Source organism: Nannospalax galili, unplaced genomic scaffold, assembly GCF_000622305.1.
Source record: "Nannospalax galili isolate Female #2095 unplaced genomic scaffold, S.galili_v1.0 scaffold406, whole genome shotgun sequence".
Taxonomy (NCBI): domain Eukaryota; kingdom Metazoa; phylum Chordata; class Mammalia; order Rodentia; family Spalacidae; genus Nannospalax; species Nannospalax galili.
This window is the reverse complement of record NW_008357033.1, coordinates 7013620-7027955: the sequence shown is the minus strand read 5'-3', so window position 1 is coordinate 7027955 and position 14336 is coordinate 7013620. Positions and strand designations below refer to the sequence as shown.

Genomic DNA, 14336 nt, shown 5'->3' with positions numbered 1-14336 from the left:
CACCTCCCACAAGGCTCTGCCTTTTACATTGTTGCTTTGAGATGAAGTTTCCCACATATAAACTGTGGCAAATACATTCAGGCCACAGCAGTGGCCTTGTACTGATTCCTATATTCATGGGCCTTAGTTTTCCCATCTGTGAAACAGAATCTTCTGCTGCCTCCCTCCTGGATGGTGTGATGGTGGAATGGAGGGAGCAAACTGTGAAGCTGAGATGGCTCAGTGTGGTTATCAGCTCCTCCCTGGACCCTGGCAGGCCTGTGACTGCTGGAGCTCTGCATGGAAGGGAAATCCAGTCCAGTGAGGCATGCATGCACAAATGCCCTGGACACACTGTGACTCAGCTGTGCTGAGAATTTTGGAAAAAAATGCCAAAGAGTGAGACATGCCGTGTCCCTGTAAGCTCAGCCTCAGAGGAGGGGTCACCTGAGGAGCTAGAAGCCTCTAACCAGAGGGCAGATGGGGAAGTAGTAGTGAGTTTCTCTGTAGGGTAGGGATTGGGTCTAAGTCTATCAACTGGAGACCTTGGACAGGTCATTTTGTCTACCTGAGCCTCAGTTCTCTCCTGTGTAAAATAAAACTTGTAAGGGTTAAATAAGATTGAAAAACTGGACGTCATGGTATATGCTTGTAGTTTTGGCACTCAGGAAGCTGAGACAGGTGTATTACTGTGAGTTTGGGACCAGCCTGAGGTACATAGTAAGACCCTAACTAAACAAAACAAAAAAACAAATAAGATGCAACTAGGGTCTGTAGGTATTACTCAGTGGTAGAGAGCCTGCCTGGCATCCTCAGAGCCCTGGGTTTGATCCCTGGCATGGCAACCAAACCAAACACGATCATTCGGGTAACACACGGTGTTCTCCTTCCCGTTTTTTGTTTTCTTCTCTTTGGCTCAGCTCCCCACAGTCCATTTCAGCCCAAAGAAAATCATATGGTTTTGTTTCTGTGGTGCTGGTGAGGAGCCCAGGGCCTTGCCCATTCTACCACGAAGCCACACCCTGCCTAGGTCATGGCCTCTGAACTTGAGGTGAAAGAGGCTCCTCCCAGCAAGCTCTGTGTGGTCCTGGACACTTCTCAGTGAACTTGTGTGTTAGGTTATGTCCTGCAGGCATAATCTTGGCTGTGAAATTTTAACAACTGTTATGAATCCTTTCTTGTAGCAGAAAAATGGATGGAGGAGGATGGAGCAAGAATACTAGAAGAGGAAGGGCCACCCTAGCAGGTTCCATCTGCTCCTCCTGATGGGACAGCAGCTCCAAACTGCCCAGGAAAGCAGGATGGGATGTACACATGCAGTCCCAGTTTTTCGGAGGGGAGGGTTACTTGAGCTCAGGAGCATAAGACCAGCCTGGGTAACATTGCAAAACCCTGTCTCAGTGGAAATAAACAAAGCAGCCTAAAAATCAGCCTGCAAAATTTCTAGTGCTAAGGGCACTCACTGTGGGTGCCCCAGTGGCTACATCTAAGCCAGGTTTCATAACACAATGTGGACTGATTGTGGCTTCTTCCCTGGGGCTAATGGTGGGCCTGGGAGGAGGTGCCAGCTTCACTCCTGTCTCCCAGCTGGGACTGAGCAGCATCCCTTGCACAACTCCAGATGAGCCATGTGTGCCTGGGCAAGTTTCTTTGCTTCTCTGTGCCTCTGTATTCTTACTGGAACATGGAAATGACCATAGTGAGCCTTCACTGGGTTGTGGTGACTGTTAGAATGTTGTCCAACAGGTAGTGAGCCCTGGGAATTGCTTGTTCTTAATCATCGCTGTCATCATTTTTGCTCTGTGCCCAGCCCTGTACAGGGAATGGTGTCAAAGACATGACTCAGCCCCAAGCCCCTTCCTTGGATACGTTCATGATCTAGTGGCAAAAACAAACCCCGGGCATGTCAGGCCCTCTGCTGAGCCCTGAGCAGAGGCCTGAAAACAGGTGTGTGGAATTCATTCATGAGCACATGTCTTATTTCTTTCAAATGTGTGCCATGTGTTCTTTACGTCGGTGACAGCTGTGTATACACCCATATGTTTGCATTTCTTCCCCCAGAGCTACTAAACATTTCTTAGCATACTACCTCATACATCACATATGTTCATGTATATTGGCAAGGGTGTAGTCACATGGCTACACCCAACTTCAAGGGATTCTGGGAGATGTAGTCTCCAGCTGGTGGTTTTGTGCCCATCTAAATTCAGATTTGTTGAGCCCAGCCCTACCAGGTATTTCTCCTAAAAGAGCACCTGCTCACCAGGAATAGCCGGTTTTGGATTTCCCAGTGTTCCACCTAAGATGCACCTTTGGTGACCTCTAGTGACAGCTCCTCAGGAGCTCAAGAAAGCACTCTGTGCTGTTCCCAAAGGAACACAGTTCTCAAGTCCTGGCCTCAAATTCACCACTTGAATCCATAAATATTCTAGCCTGCCTGCACAGTGTCCTGAACCAATATTTTCAAGTGCATTAAATAGTTTGAGCTCTAGAGTCCCAACTTGAGCAAGACCTTCCACTTCTTTGGTATTCAGTTTCCCCTCAGAGAGCATGGAGAGGATAAAGCTCACCTTTTGCAAAGGCGTGTTGTAAAGGTCAAGTGAGGCAATCTTTGGGGGAAGATCTTTGTTGTCTGGAAGTGATGATCCACCAATGGTTTGTCACCAGCTGCAGAGGGAATCATGGACACATGCCCTTGTTAAACATTTGACACGATGCTGATACGAGGTGGCATGTTGTATTTTTAATAAGGAAGCTTGGTTGTTTAGTTATGACAAAAGTGATACTGTCAGACATGGTAGAGCATACTTATACTGCCAGCAACTTGGGATACTGAGGTAGAAGGACGTTTGTGTGGCTAACCTGGCAACTTACAAGACCCTGTCTCAATGTAAAAAAGTAAAACGGGGGGGGGGGGAGCTGGAGAGATGACTAAGTAGTTAAGAGCAATTGCTGTCTGAAGCTTCAGAAGAAGCTTCCCAGCACTCAGGAAGCTCACAACCTCCTATAATGCCAGTTCCAAGGGAGCCAATGCCCTGTTATGGTCTCTGCCAGCATCTGCACACATGTGGGTGCGTACATAACTCAGTGAAAGTGCTTGCTTACTATATGTCAAGCCCTGGGTTCAATCTTCACTATCACACATACACAACACCCCCCCACACACACACATCAGATATAGTAAGTTGCTCAGGCCTGTAATCCAGGAGGATTGCCGTGAGTTTGAGGCCAACCTGGGCTACATAGCAAGATCCTATTTCAAAAAACAAATCTAGAATGAAACAAAAGGCAATACTGTTTTTTTGTTTGTTTGTTTTTGTCTTTCTGAAACAGGGTCTCCTTGTAGTCCCAGCTGGCCTGGAACTCATTATGTAGACCAGGCTGGCCTTGAAATCACAAAGATCTGCCTCCTCTGTCTCCCAAGTACTGGGATTAAAGGCATGTGCCACCATGCCCAGCTTGGCAATTTCCTTTGAATTTAGGAACTATAAGATAAAAAATAAGAAACTAAAAATCCATATAGTACCACACAGAGATAATAATTTAATGTCTTGACAGAGCTCTGACAATCCTCAATTCATAGTGATTTTTCCTCCAAAACAGGGTCTCACTATTTACATAACCCTAGCTGACCTAGAACTCACTATTGTAGACCAGGCTGACCTGGAACTCATAGACAGTTCCTCTACCTCATTGGTGCTGAGGTAAGAGGTGTATGCCACCATGCTTGGTTGTTTGTCCTTTCTGTATTCATTTGAATGCTCTCTATATTAAGGAGACTAACTAATGTGAAGTTAAAAACACTACTGTTCTTCCTCCAGGGAAAGCCATGGAGGCTTCAGGATCCTCTTCTCAGTCTCAAGACAGCAGTCAACTCCACGGCGAAACAGAAGGTCTAGACCATATGTTTGCTTTTTCAGATCCTCTGGGCACAGCCTGTGGGGAGGTGGGTCTAGCATGGACGAATGGGACAGACGAAGACCCTGCTTGGTTTGTGCAGTGTGATGGCCACATTGCAGCTGCCTCAGGGAAGGGACTTTTGCACTTGTGCACACGCACATGTGTGTCTTCCAATCTGTCCCCTGTGCTTTCTGGCTGAGCAAATGCTCAGTTGCTTCTCAAGAACTTTCTGGGGCTTGTGTTGGAAGTAGGGAGAGTTCCCAGATGGTGGGGTTTCCTGTGGCCTCTGCATGAAGGATGGGAAAGTTTAGGGCTTGATTACATCCCGTCTTCCCTGTGATTTGCAGAGAATCCTGAACTAGCACCTGCTCTGAGCCTAGTGGTCTTTGGGCAGGGCAGGGGACTTAGAAACCTCTTTTTCTAGGTCTGTATTGAGAGAAATTTTTGCCTTGGACTGTCTTTGAACCCTTGGGGTCTCTGAGAAACTTGGTCCCTGGTGCCCTCCATTGACTTAGGATGTTCAGGAGAGCAGTCCTCCCTCTTGGCTTGCTGAGTGCTCCTTGGGGAGGCTGAGTTGGTGCCTGGAATGGGAGTGGCCGGAAGCACTCATCATCTTGCCTGTGTGCACCTCCAGATGGAGAGACTGAGTTTCACAAGCAAGATGGGAAGGTCTGGGAGCGATATGACAGAGACAAGTCCTCCTCTTCCTCCTCCTCCTCTTCCTCCTCATCATCTTCCTCTTCCTCCTCAGGTATATCAAACATTCTTAGGACTGGGTGTGCCTCAGTGATATACTGCTTTCTTCATAGATTCCTGGGTCCCATCTCTAGCACCACACATACAAAATTTCATACATTAAAAAGTCTTAGTGCCTAGCACATAGTAAAAGCGCTAAAACAACTTACTGTTACAATATCCCTGGTCCCAGTTTACCCTTCTTATGATCATCTTTGTGCAAAAGGTTTTTACCTTTGAGTTTTTGTGTAAATCATATTGATCTCTCACAAGTGCTCTAGTAGCTAAAACCAATGATGTCTCCCGTGGGCTCTTATTTACTAATTATCAGATTATCTACTAGGAAACAACAATGTTCTTTTGCTTTTACTTTTTTTTTTGTTTGTTTGTTTTTTTGAGACAGGGTCTCCCGTAGCCCCAGCCTGGAATTCACTACGTAGACCAGGTCTCAATTTTACAGAAATCCTCCCAAATGCTGGAATTAAAGGCATGCACCACCACACCTAGCTACTTTTCCTCTTTTAGTTAAAAGTGTAGGGCTAAGTTTATAGCAACAGCAGCTGCAGCATTGAAGCTGGCATTTACTGAATGCTTACGGTGTGCCAGGTATGTTCCAAGAACTTTGCATATAAGAACTCAATTGTCACAGGACCCCCATTGAGGAAGATATTCACCTTAGTCCCAGTTTACAGTGACACAGGCACAGAGAAGCTGTGGGGCCTGCTGTAAGAGGGCTCAGAGGGCTCAGGAATGAACTTGAGAGTACCTGAAGGCTTTCTAGGACTGGGGAGTATAAGGAGTGTGCTTTTCCTCTGCTTAACCCAAACTTCTGCACTATGATGTTTTACATTGTGGGCTTGAGCTTATGATTTTATTTGTTGAAAGATTCCTATGCTTGGGCTGAGGGTGTAACACAGTTGGTAGGGTGCTTGCCTAGCATTCATGAAGCTGTGGGTTCCACCCCCAGCGCTGCATAAACCAGGCATGCAGCAAGTGCTCATAACCTCAGCACTCAGGAGGTAGAGGCAGGAGGATCAAAAGTTCAAGGACATTCTTAGCCAGCCTGAAGAAAGAAAGATTCCCAGGCTGAATCAATCAATCAATCAATCAATCAATCAGTCAGTCAGTCAGTCAGTCAATCAATCAATCAATCAATCAATCAAAGCCTAGCATGGTGGTATACATTTGTAAGCCCAACATTTGGCCATTTGGAAGGCGGAGGCAAGAAGACTAGTCTGGGCCACATAGTGAAACTGCCTCAAGCAAACAAAAACAAAACAAAACTAACAACAACAACAACAAAAAGACCCTGTAAACCAGGTTGGAGACATGGTTCAGTGGTTAAGAGCACTGGCTGCTCTTGCAGAGGACCTGGATTTGATTCCCAGTACCCAAATGGCGGTTAACAACCATCTGTAACTCCAGTTCCGAGGGATCCAAACCCTCTTCTGGCACTGCATGAAATGGGTGCACTTACATCCATGCAGGCATAACATTCATGCACATAAAGTAAAAATAAATAAATAAAAATTTAAAAATAAATAAACTGCAAACCCCAAACTTATATTATTAGTAAACTAAAACTAATTGTCAATTTCAGGTTGATAGAGCTTGTCTCTGACTGATAGAATTTGGGATGTTTTGCTTTATTTTTATATTGTTGGATATTTTGCAATAAAAATTCTTTTTTAATAATATACCCAAAATATGTTTATTGGGATGGTTTCCCACTTAATTCAGGGTGCTTCTGGTTCTTTTTGAGGGCTTGCTTTCCACCTGTTGGCTGACAAAACACAGGGAGCAGCCAACACAGCAGACTGCACATGACTGAAGACTGGGATGTTATAGTATTCTGGACATTTCACATCCGTGAAGTAGGAACTGGGGCTCTGCACCAGGTGCTTTGTCTCGTGTTTCCTCTTTTCTTTGGAGAAGAAGGAAGGCGATCCTTTGCAAGAGGCATGTTTTCGTAGGGAGGCCGTAACCACCAGAAAATGTTTTTTCCATTCATGTGTATTTGTAAAATATAGAAAAGAAGGAAATAACTGAATGTGGTGGCCCATGCCTGTGGTCCCAGCACTCAGGAGCTAGAGACAGGAGGATTGCAGCAAGTTGAAGTCAGTCTGATCCAATAGTAAGTTCCAGAGAGATAAGGTCACTCAAAATCTTATTGCCTGGGGATGGAGAGATGGCTCAGTGGTTATGAGCACTGGTTGCCTCTTCCTCTATGTCAGTTGAAATTACATGAACACTGACTTTGAAGCACAGTTAACTTGATTTCCTGGAATTTTTTAATGGATCCACTATTGACTAGGAGGTCCCTAAGGATATTAAGGGAACTCATCTGGTGCTGTCATGGTAGTTCTGGGAAACTAACATGTGAATCCTCTGGCCTGGGAGCCAGAAACTCCTGGTTCTGAATTCTTAGAATGCTGACTGGTCTGAGAATACAGACAACTCAGCCATGCTTTAAGTCCCATCAGGCTCCTGTTCCTGGCTGGGCAGCCTGACACCATGGAAGACCCAGGCTATGACCTTGAGGAGCTCACCGGGTTGGAGAGAAAAGCATCCCACAGCCCCCTGGCTGCTGACTCAGGCACAGACAGTTGGTACCATAGACACCCCAGGCAGGGAAAACAAGACCAGTGAGGGTCTGAGCAACCAGAATAAGCTTTCTATAGGATGTGTGACATCACCTTAGATTCATAATAAGTGAGACAAGTGGGAGGGTGTTCCAGGTGAGTAAGACACAGAGCAGACACAGGGGTCACATGATGTCATGGGGATAGAGATGACTCAGCCTTGTGCTTGGTGGAATCTCCATAAGACATATACTTCATGGAATTTTGCCTCCTCTTCACGAAATCCTCCTGGAGTAGCTGAGGCAGCAACAGAAATAGGATGGCGACACAAAGCCCACAGAAGCACTTAACACAGTCAGAGGCAGGATCCCTAACCCTTACTCAGGCAGAGGTCCTTCCTCCACAAAGATGGGAGTGCTGAGAACCACCAGAGGGAGCATGATCCTGGCTCCTCCCAGGCTGAGGTCCTACAGCTTGTGTTTGTTCCCCACAGAGAGCAGTGATGAGGACCAGCACCCCAGAGCTCCAGGGAAACGCTGTCGGAGCTCCCACAGGGACAGCTCTCATGGTAGGCAGCAGGTCTTCCCTTCCCTTTGCCTTCTCAGCTCATGGCTGAGTTTCTCAATGAAGCTGTGTAAAGATGTTTCTCACGGCCTTATTTATATCAGGATGAACAGGAAATAGCTAATATCCCACAATAGTCAGGCAGAAGCATGAAACTGCACTATGAGCCCTGGCTGGCCTCAAACTCACAGAGATTCACCTGCCTCTGCCTCCCACCCAAGTGCTGAGATTAAGGGCATGTGCCACCATATGTGGTTTATTTTTTCTTTTTAAAAAACTGTCCTATCCGTGGAGCTAAAGAGATGGCTCAGAGGTTAAGAGCACGTACTTCTCTTCCAGAAGACCCAAGTTCAGTTCTCAGTACCCATGTTGGACAGCTCAGAACTGCCTGTAAGTTCAGTTTCAGGGATCCAATACTGGCCTCCAGGGACACTTTACACACATGTGCACATATCCACACACAGATACAAACATATACATATAATTTAAAAAATTTTAAATGTCCTATCTTAAAAATATAATAAGCATGTTTTGCTTTCATAGCCAGGAGAAAATCATTTTTTCAAAAATAAATTTTGTAGAAAGAAAAGAGTACCAGGGAAGAAATGGGAATTAATCAATGAACATCTAGTCCAGAGCCTGGTACATGCAAAGCTCATAACATGACAAAGCGTTGCCCATGACCCTGGAGTTGAACCTGGGCAGTATTTCTAAAGGTGCAAATAGCTGGGGGATCTGAAGATATATCTCAGTGTGGTGGAGTCTGCACTTAGCGTACAGCATCAAAGCAAACAAAAAACCAGGAATCCAGGTTTTATACAGACAGTGGAATCACCACGTACTATCTAACTTTGGTAGAATAACTGAACTTTATTCTTGCCTTCCTCACCCCAGCCTCACCCCTATTCTGGAGATCAAATCAGTATCTCACACATGCTAGGCAAGCTCTCTACCACTAAGCTATTCCCTGAACCCTAATTGAGCCTCGGTTGCAGAGATGTACCGATACTTTCTCCATATTCTTTCTGTGAGGATCAAATGAAACATGAAATATAAATTACTGTTGGCACATCATAACAACTCAATAAATGTCAACTATAATTGACCTTGACTGAACCCCAGGTCCTGTCAGACCTGCAGTTCCTTCTTAGTTAAGGAAACGTGGTTACATCTAGGGGTCAGGGACTGGGAGGCTGAGGAAAGCTGTTTTGCCCCCTGAAGGCCCTCAATCACCCCCAGGTCAAGGGCGCTGATCCTTTTTGAAGGCTTCAGATTTGGGGAGATGGAGGTAGGACACTGTCTGAGGAGAGCTAACCAAAGGGATTTTTTTCTCCCAGGTGCTGAGCATGGGGAACCAGAGGTGCTGAAGGACGAGCTTGAGGTCTATGGAGGTAACTGTCCACTGACTCTGGAGAAAGGATCATGAGGGCTTAGGGCCCTGTGGGTAGAGTAAGGGCATGGAGGTCTCAGGATCTGAGAAGTCCCACACAGATACAGAAGTGGTAGTGAAGCTACCAGTGCGATTGAGGGGCAGGGTGTCTTCTACCATGGTGAGACTATCTTAAAGGACAGTTTGCCTTCTCTGCTGACTTTAATCTTGACTTTGGGAATGGTCTTGACAGGTCACTCAACACAACTGGACCTCAGTTCACCATCAGCAAATAGATCAGAGTGTGATCTGTTCTGCTCTCTTGTAATACTGCACTGTTTAAGCATGCAAGGCAATACTGAGGATCAGTTCATGAACTGTTTCCAAGTACCACATATGACAGTGAAGAGGGGTGGATAGCATGGTACTATTGTTTCTGGTCTTTGGGCTGAGATCAAGTGTAAATAATGTGGTACTTTGATCAGCAGCTCTCTAATGAAGTAGGAGAGTTTACAGGAATAACCCAGTTGATGTATCAAAGAGCCCCACAGATACACACTACCCAGGAAGAAAGCCAGAGCTAGGCTGGGCATGGTGGCGCACGCCTTTAATCCCAGCACTGGGGAGGCAGAGGCAGGTGAATCTCCATGAGTTCAAGGCCAGTCTGGTCTACATAGCAAGTTCCAGGACAGCTGGGGCTATAGGGAGACCCTGTCTCAAACAAACAAGCAAGCCAGGACTCCCAAAGTCCGCTTAGTCTCCCAGTTCCTGATAATGACCCAGTGAAACAGCAGAAAACATACATACTCAGAGGAGGAAGACCTGTAAACCACATTTTGGAATATGACTCATGACTGCCTCTTAGCTACTGGCTTTGTGAGTGATCTTTATATTGTTTGATTTGCTTATCTGAATTTATTTACATATTTATTTATTTATTTATTTATACTTTTTTTGGGTCTTTTTTTGAAGCAGGGTCTCCCTGTAGCCCCAGCTGTCCTGGAACTCACTATGTAGACCAGGCTGACCTTGAACTCACAGAGATCTGCCTGCCTCTGCCTCCCAAGTGCTGGGACTACAGACGTGCGCCACCACGCCCGGCTATACTTATTTTTTTGAGATGGTCTCACTATGTAACTCTGGCTGACCTGGAACTTGCTATGTAGACCAGGCTGACCTGAAAGTCACAGAGATCTGCCTGCCTGTCTCCCAAGTGCTGGGATTAAAAGCGTGCACAACTATGCCCAGCCATTTATTTATTTTACTGCTAGAGATTGAACCCAAGGCTGATTGATTTCTTTGTTGTTGTTGTTGTTATTTTGTTTTAAATAAAAAGAACTATTTAGTTTAGAAAGATGTTTTGAGCTGGAGGTATAGCCCTGGGTTCAATCCCTAGGACCAAAATCAGAAAAAGAAAACTGTTTAGTTTCTCAGTTTAAGAAAGGTTTCACTGAATGTAAATAATGTGTTATGTTTGCATGTGTTCAGAAACTTTTTCTCTTCTTAGAAGTAACTCCCTCTGAATTTGGTTGTGTACACCTTTAATCCCAGTATTCAGAGGCAGAGTCAGGTGGATATCTGTGTCTTACACAGATAGACTAGGCTAGCCTAGTCTCCAGAACAAGTTTCAGGCCAGTTAGGGCTACATAATATGACCCTGTCTCAAAACAAAACAACAAAAAAAAGTACCTTCCATTCCTTGTCATGCGGAGAACCCCAACCAGGCCTGTATCACTTCCCATTAGATGTTGCACATTCACCTTGTTTGCGTCTCATTTCCTGCTCTTACTATGTTTTGCACACTCAGCACTGACCAGCTTTTGTGGCTTTGCAGGTATATTCCCTGTTTGCATATACACATAAAGACAAGAACAGTTTTCTGTGTGGAAGTTCATTGCCATGGTCTTCTTGCCTCCTTCTGTGTTTGTGTCCTGGGCTTCCCTGAAGGACAAACAGGAGATAATACAGAACTTGACCTGTGGTTGGTATCCCTAAGGATCCTGTCTGCCCTTCCCTGCAGGGAGGTGACAGGCTAGGACAGAGGTCAACAGGGAATAATACCAAGGACAGGACATGAAGGGAAGCTGTAGCTCGGGGTTCAGCTCATCCTTAGTAGCCCAGTCAAATGACTCAGCCATCTGGTGAGAACACAGCTTGTCTCCTGTATGCTTAGGATCTGGCAGTAAGGGCCAGATGGCAGGTGCCCTCTCCTGCATTCAGATAGGTTTGAGCAGGCACAGGTTATAAACACTTGTGTGCGTATATGTACATGTGTGGGGATATGTGTATATGTGCTTGTGTATGTGGGAAGAAGTGCTTTTATCTAGTTAGGGGGTTGTTGTTTGGTTTGGTTTTAATTTTTATTGTTGGTTTGGAGGATATAGCTCAGTGGCTAAAGCACATGCACAGTACGTTTGAGGTCCTGGTTTGATCCAAGACCACACACACACACACACACACACACACACACACACACACTCAGGCATGATTATTACTGTTAATAAGTTTCATCAATTTTATGGTTAGTATTTTTCAACTCCTGATTTCCTTGAAATGAGGCTGCATCTTAAAATTACAAGGAAGCAGGCAGATCTCTGTGAGTTTGAGGCCAGCGTGGTCTACTTAGCAAATTCTAGGCCAGACAAGGCTACATAGTGAGACCTTGTCTCGAAGAAAGAAAGAAGGAAAGGAAGGAAGGAAGGAAACAAAACAAATAAATAAAACAAACAAAGCCCCCCCAGTTCTGTCCTGAATATGTATAGACATTTTTTGGGGGGGGCGCTTTTTGAGACAGGGTCTCCCTGTATCCCCAGCTGTCCTGGAACTCACTATGTAGACCAGGCTAGCCTTGAACTCACAGAGATCCACCTGCCTCTGCCTCCCAAGTGCGGCTTTTTTTTTTTCTGGAGACAAGGTCTCATTGTATATCCTTGGCTGGCCTGGAACTTGTTATGTAGACGAGGCTGGTCCCAAATTCACAGATTCCCCTGCCTCTGCCCTTCAAATGCTGGGATTAAAGGTTTGCACCACCACACAGATTTGACAACATTGTGTCAGATATTGTAAGTATTCTAGATCATATACCATATACATGAAGTACAAGTAGGTAATATGAAAATACTACACCATTTTACTCTCCATGAAACTTTGGTGTCCATGGATTTTAGTATCCAGGGAAGCCCTAGAATCAAGTCCCCATGGACACATGGAATGACTACACAAGGACTGCTAGCCTTTTCTAAAAATGGGAAGATTTTTGTTAAAGGCTGACCTCATAGGTACTGAAAGACTGTTAAACAGGGCAGGCACTCAAGTAGCAGCTTTCTGTGGCTTGGGGTGGGGCTGACTGCCTGTAGGTGGAACAGGAACCTTCCATCTTATTCCCACCCCCATCAGATCCACTTTCCACTCTAGAGCTTTTCCCCAGGACAGCACCATCTTATGTATGCTCACTAATTCTCCTTCCCTGTAGGTCCTTCTGGGGAACTGGTACTCACTGGGGAGTCAGGTGAGTGTCCAGGTAGGGGAGGGAGTCAGGGACGCTGGGGTTGAGTGAGATCTTGGCATTGCCCTTCCCCTGGGACACTCTCAGGGGCATAGCTGTGGAAGACGGAACTTCAAGGTCACCTGGGGACCTGCCTAGGTGAGCATGAGGGAAAAAGGCCTGGGGGAGAAGCAAGGTGATTTCCATCAGCAAGGAAAGATTCCTTGGAGCTGGAGACTTCAACTAGGACCTTTTCCTCAGTCACCTTTGACCTTCCCCGGGGTGGAGATGTGCAGGAAGGACCTCTGGCCAGCCTGGGCACTAACACTGAGTTTCTTATTTCCAGGACTCCGAAGAAGAGGCTCTGGCTCTGGAAGTGGTAAATATACAAGCTCAGATGGCAGTAGAAGGCTGCCTGAGTTCCAGAGGGGACCACAGATGGCATGAGAGGGTTTGGCCAGTTCCATCAGGGATGCCAACATCGCATAATTCAGAAAGGAGGCGCCATCACAGGGGAAATGGAAGGGAGAGCAGAGCCAGGCCTGTGGAGGGATGAAGGAGTTATCAGGGGTCCTGGGGACAGCTACCCACATGTTAAAGGCCCTACTTGGCTGTTCCTGTTGTGAGTACACTGTGACTTGCAGAAAAGTATCTAGCGACTAAGTCTCTGAGTGGGGAGGGGCAAGCCACCTGCCATCTTCGTCAAGGTTAAAAGCACGTCTCTCTTTCCCTCATTCCTAAGGAGAAGTGGAGACCTCTCAGTTAACAAGACTGAACATAAAGAAAGATGGTAAGGAAATCATGTTCTAGAGCTGTGCCCACCTGGCTGGTCCAGACCTTTGTGGGTGCAAGGAGGCTGGTGGCTAGAATAATAGTAACCTTATCTGTCATGTCCCCTGTAGTTTGCAAACTTCTCAGCTGGGTGGGAAGACAGACAATGATGCCCATCTTTTCATGTAGAAATCTTTTTTTTTTGTTGTTGTTAAGATGGTAAGGAAATCATGTTCTAGAGCTGTGCCCACCTGGCTGGTCCAGACCTTTGTGGGTGCAAGGAGGCTGGTGGCTAGAATAATAGTAACCTTATCTGTCATGTCCCCTGTAGTTTGCAAACTTCTCAGCTGGGTGGGAAGACAGACAATGATGCCCATCTTTTCATGTAGAAATCTTTTTTTTTTGTTGTTGTTGTTCTTTTTGAGACAGGGTCTCCCTGTAACCCCAACTGGCCTGGAACTCACTATGTATACCAGACTGGCCTTCAACTCAAAGAGATCTGCCTGCCTCTGCCTCCCAAGTGCTGGGATTAAAGGTGTGCACCACCACGCCCAGTGGGAGGGTAGTCTTACAGCTATCAAAGGACATGTCCTGAGCTTGATGCCCAGTCCTGTGCTCCTTCTTTAGTGCATGAAATCACAGAGTGATAGATGCCTCTCATGCCCTGTGGCCAGATGTGTCCAGGCTGTGGGAACTCGTGAGGTTTCATTAGCAGATAAGAGCCACAGGGCCGCCTCTGCTCCAAACCTGGAACCCATGAGATTTCCTGGAAGACCATAAGGGAGAGGAGACCATGGTATTTTGGTTTTGTTTTTTAAAGATTTAAATTTTTTTAAAAATTATGTATATGCATGCATGTTTGTATGTAGGTATGTGTATATGAGTGTAGGTGCCCATGGGGGCCAGAAGAGGGTGTCAGATCTCTTGAGCTAGCGTTACAGTGTAAAAATTG

The 14336-nt window shown here is 45.9% G+C and overlaps 1 protein-coding gene across 1 annotated transcript in view; it reads left to right on the top strand.

Moving 5' to 3' along the window:
- The first annotated feature begins 3808 nt into the window (after nucleotides 1-3808).
- Nucleotides 3809-14336, top strand: part of Tmem40 (transmembrane protein 40) — a 17067-nt gene continuing 6539 nt past the window's right edge. The window contains exons 1-6 of the mRNA XM_008854913.3: nucleotides 3809-3872; nucleotides 4514-4630; nucleotides 9071-9151; nucleotides 12602-12637; nucleotides 12960-12992; nucleotides 13356-13403. Coding sequence (XP_008853135.1) covers nucleotides 3809-3872; nucleotides 4514-4630; nucleotides 9071-9151; nucleotides 12602-12637; nucleotides 12960-12992; nucleotides 13356-13403 — 379 coding nt within the window. The remainder of the gene's footprint in view (nucleotides 3873-4513; nucleotides 4631-9070; nucleotides 9152-12601; nucleotides 12638-12959; nucleotides 12993-13355; nucleotides 13404-14336) is intronic.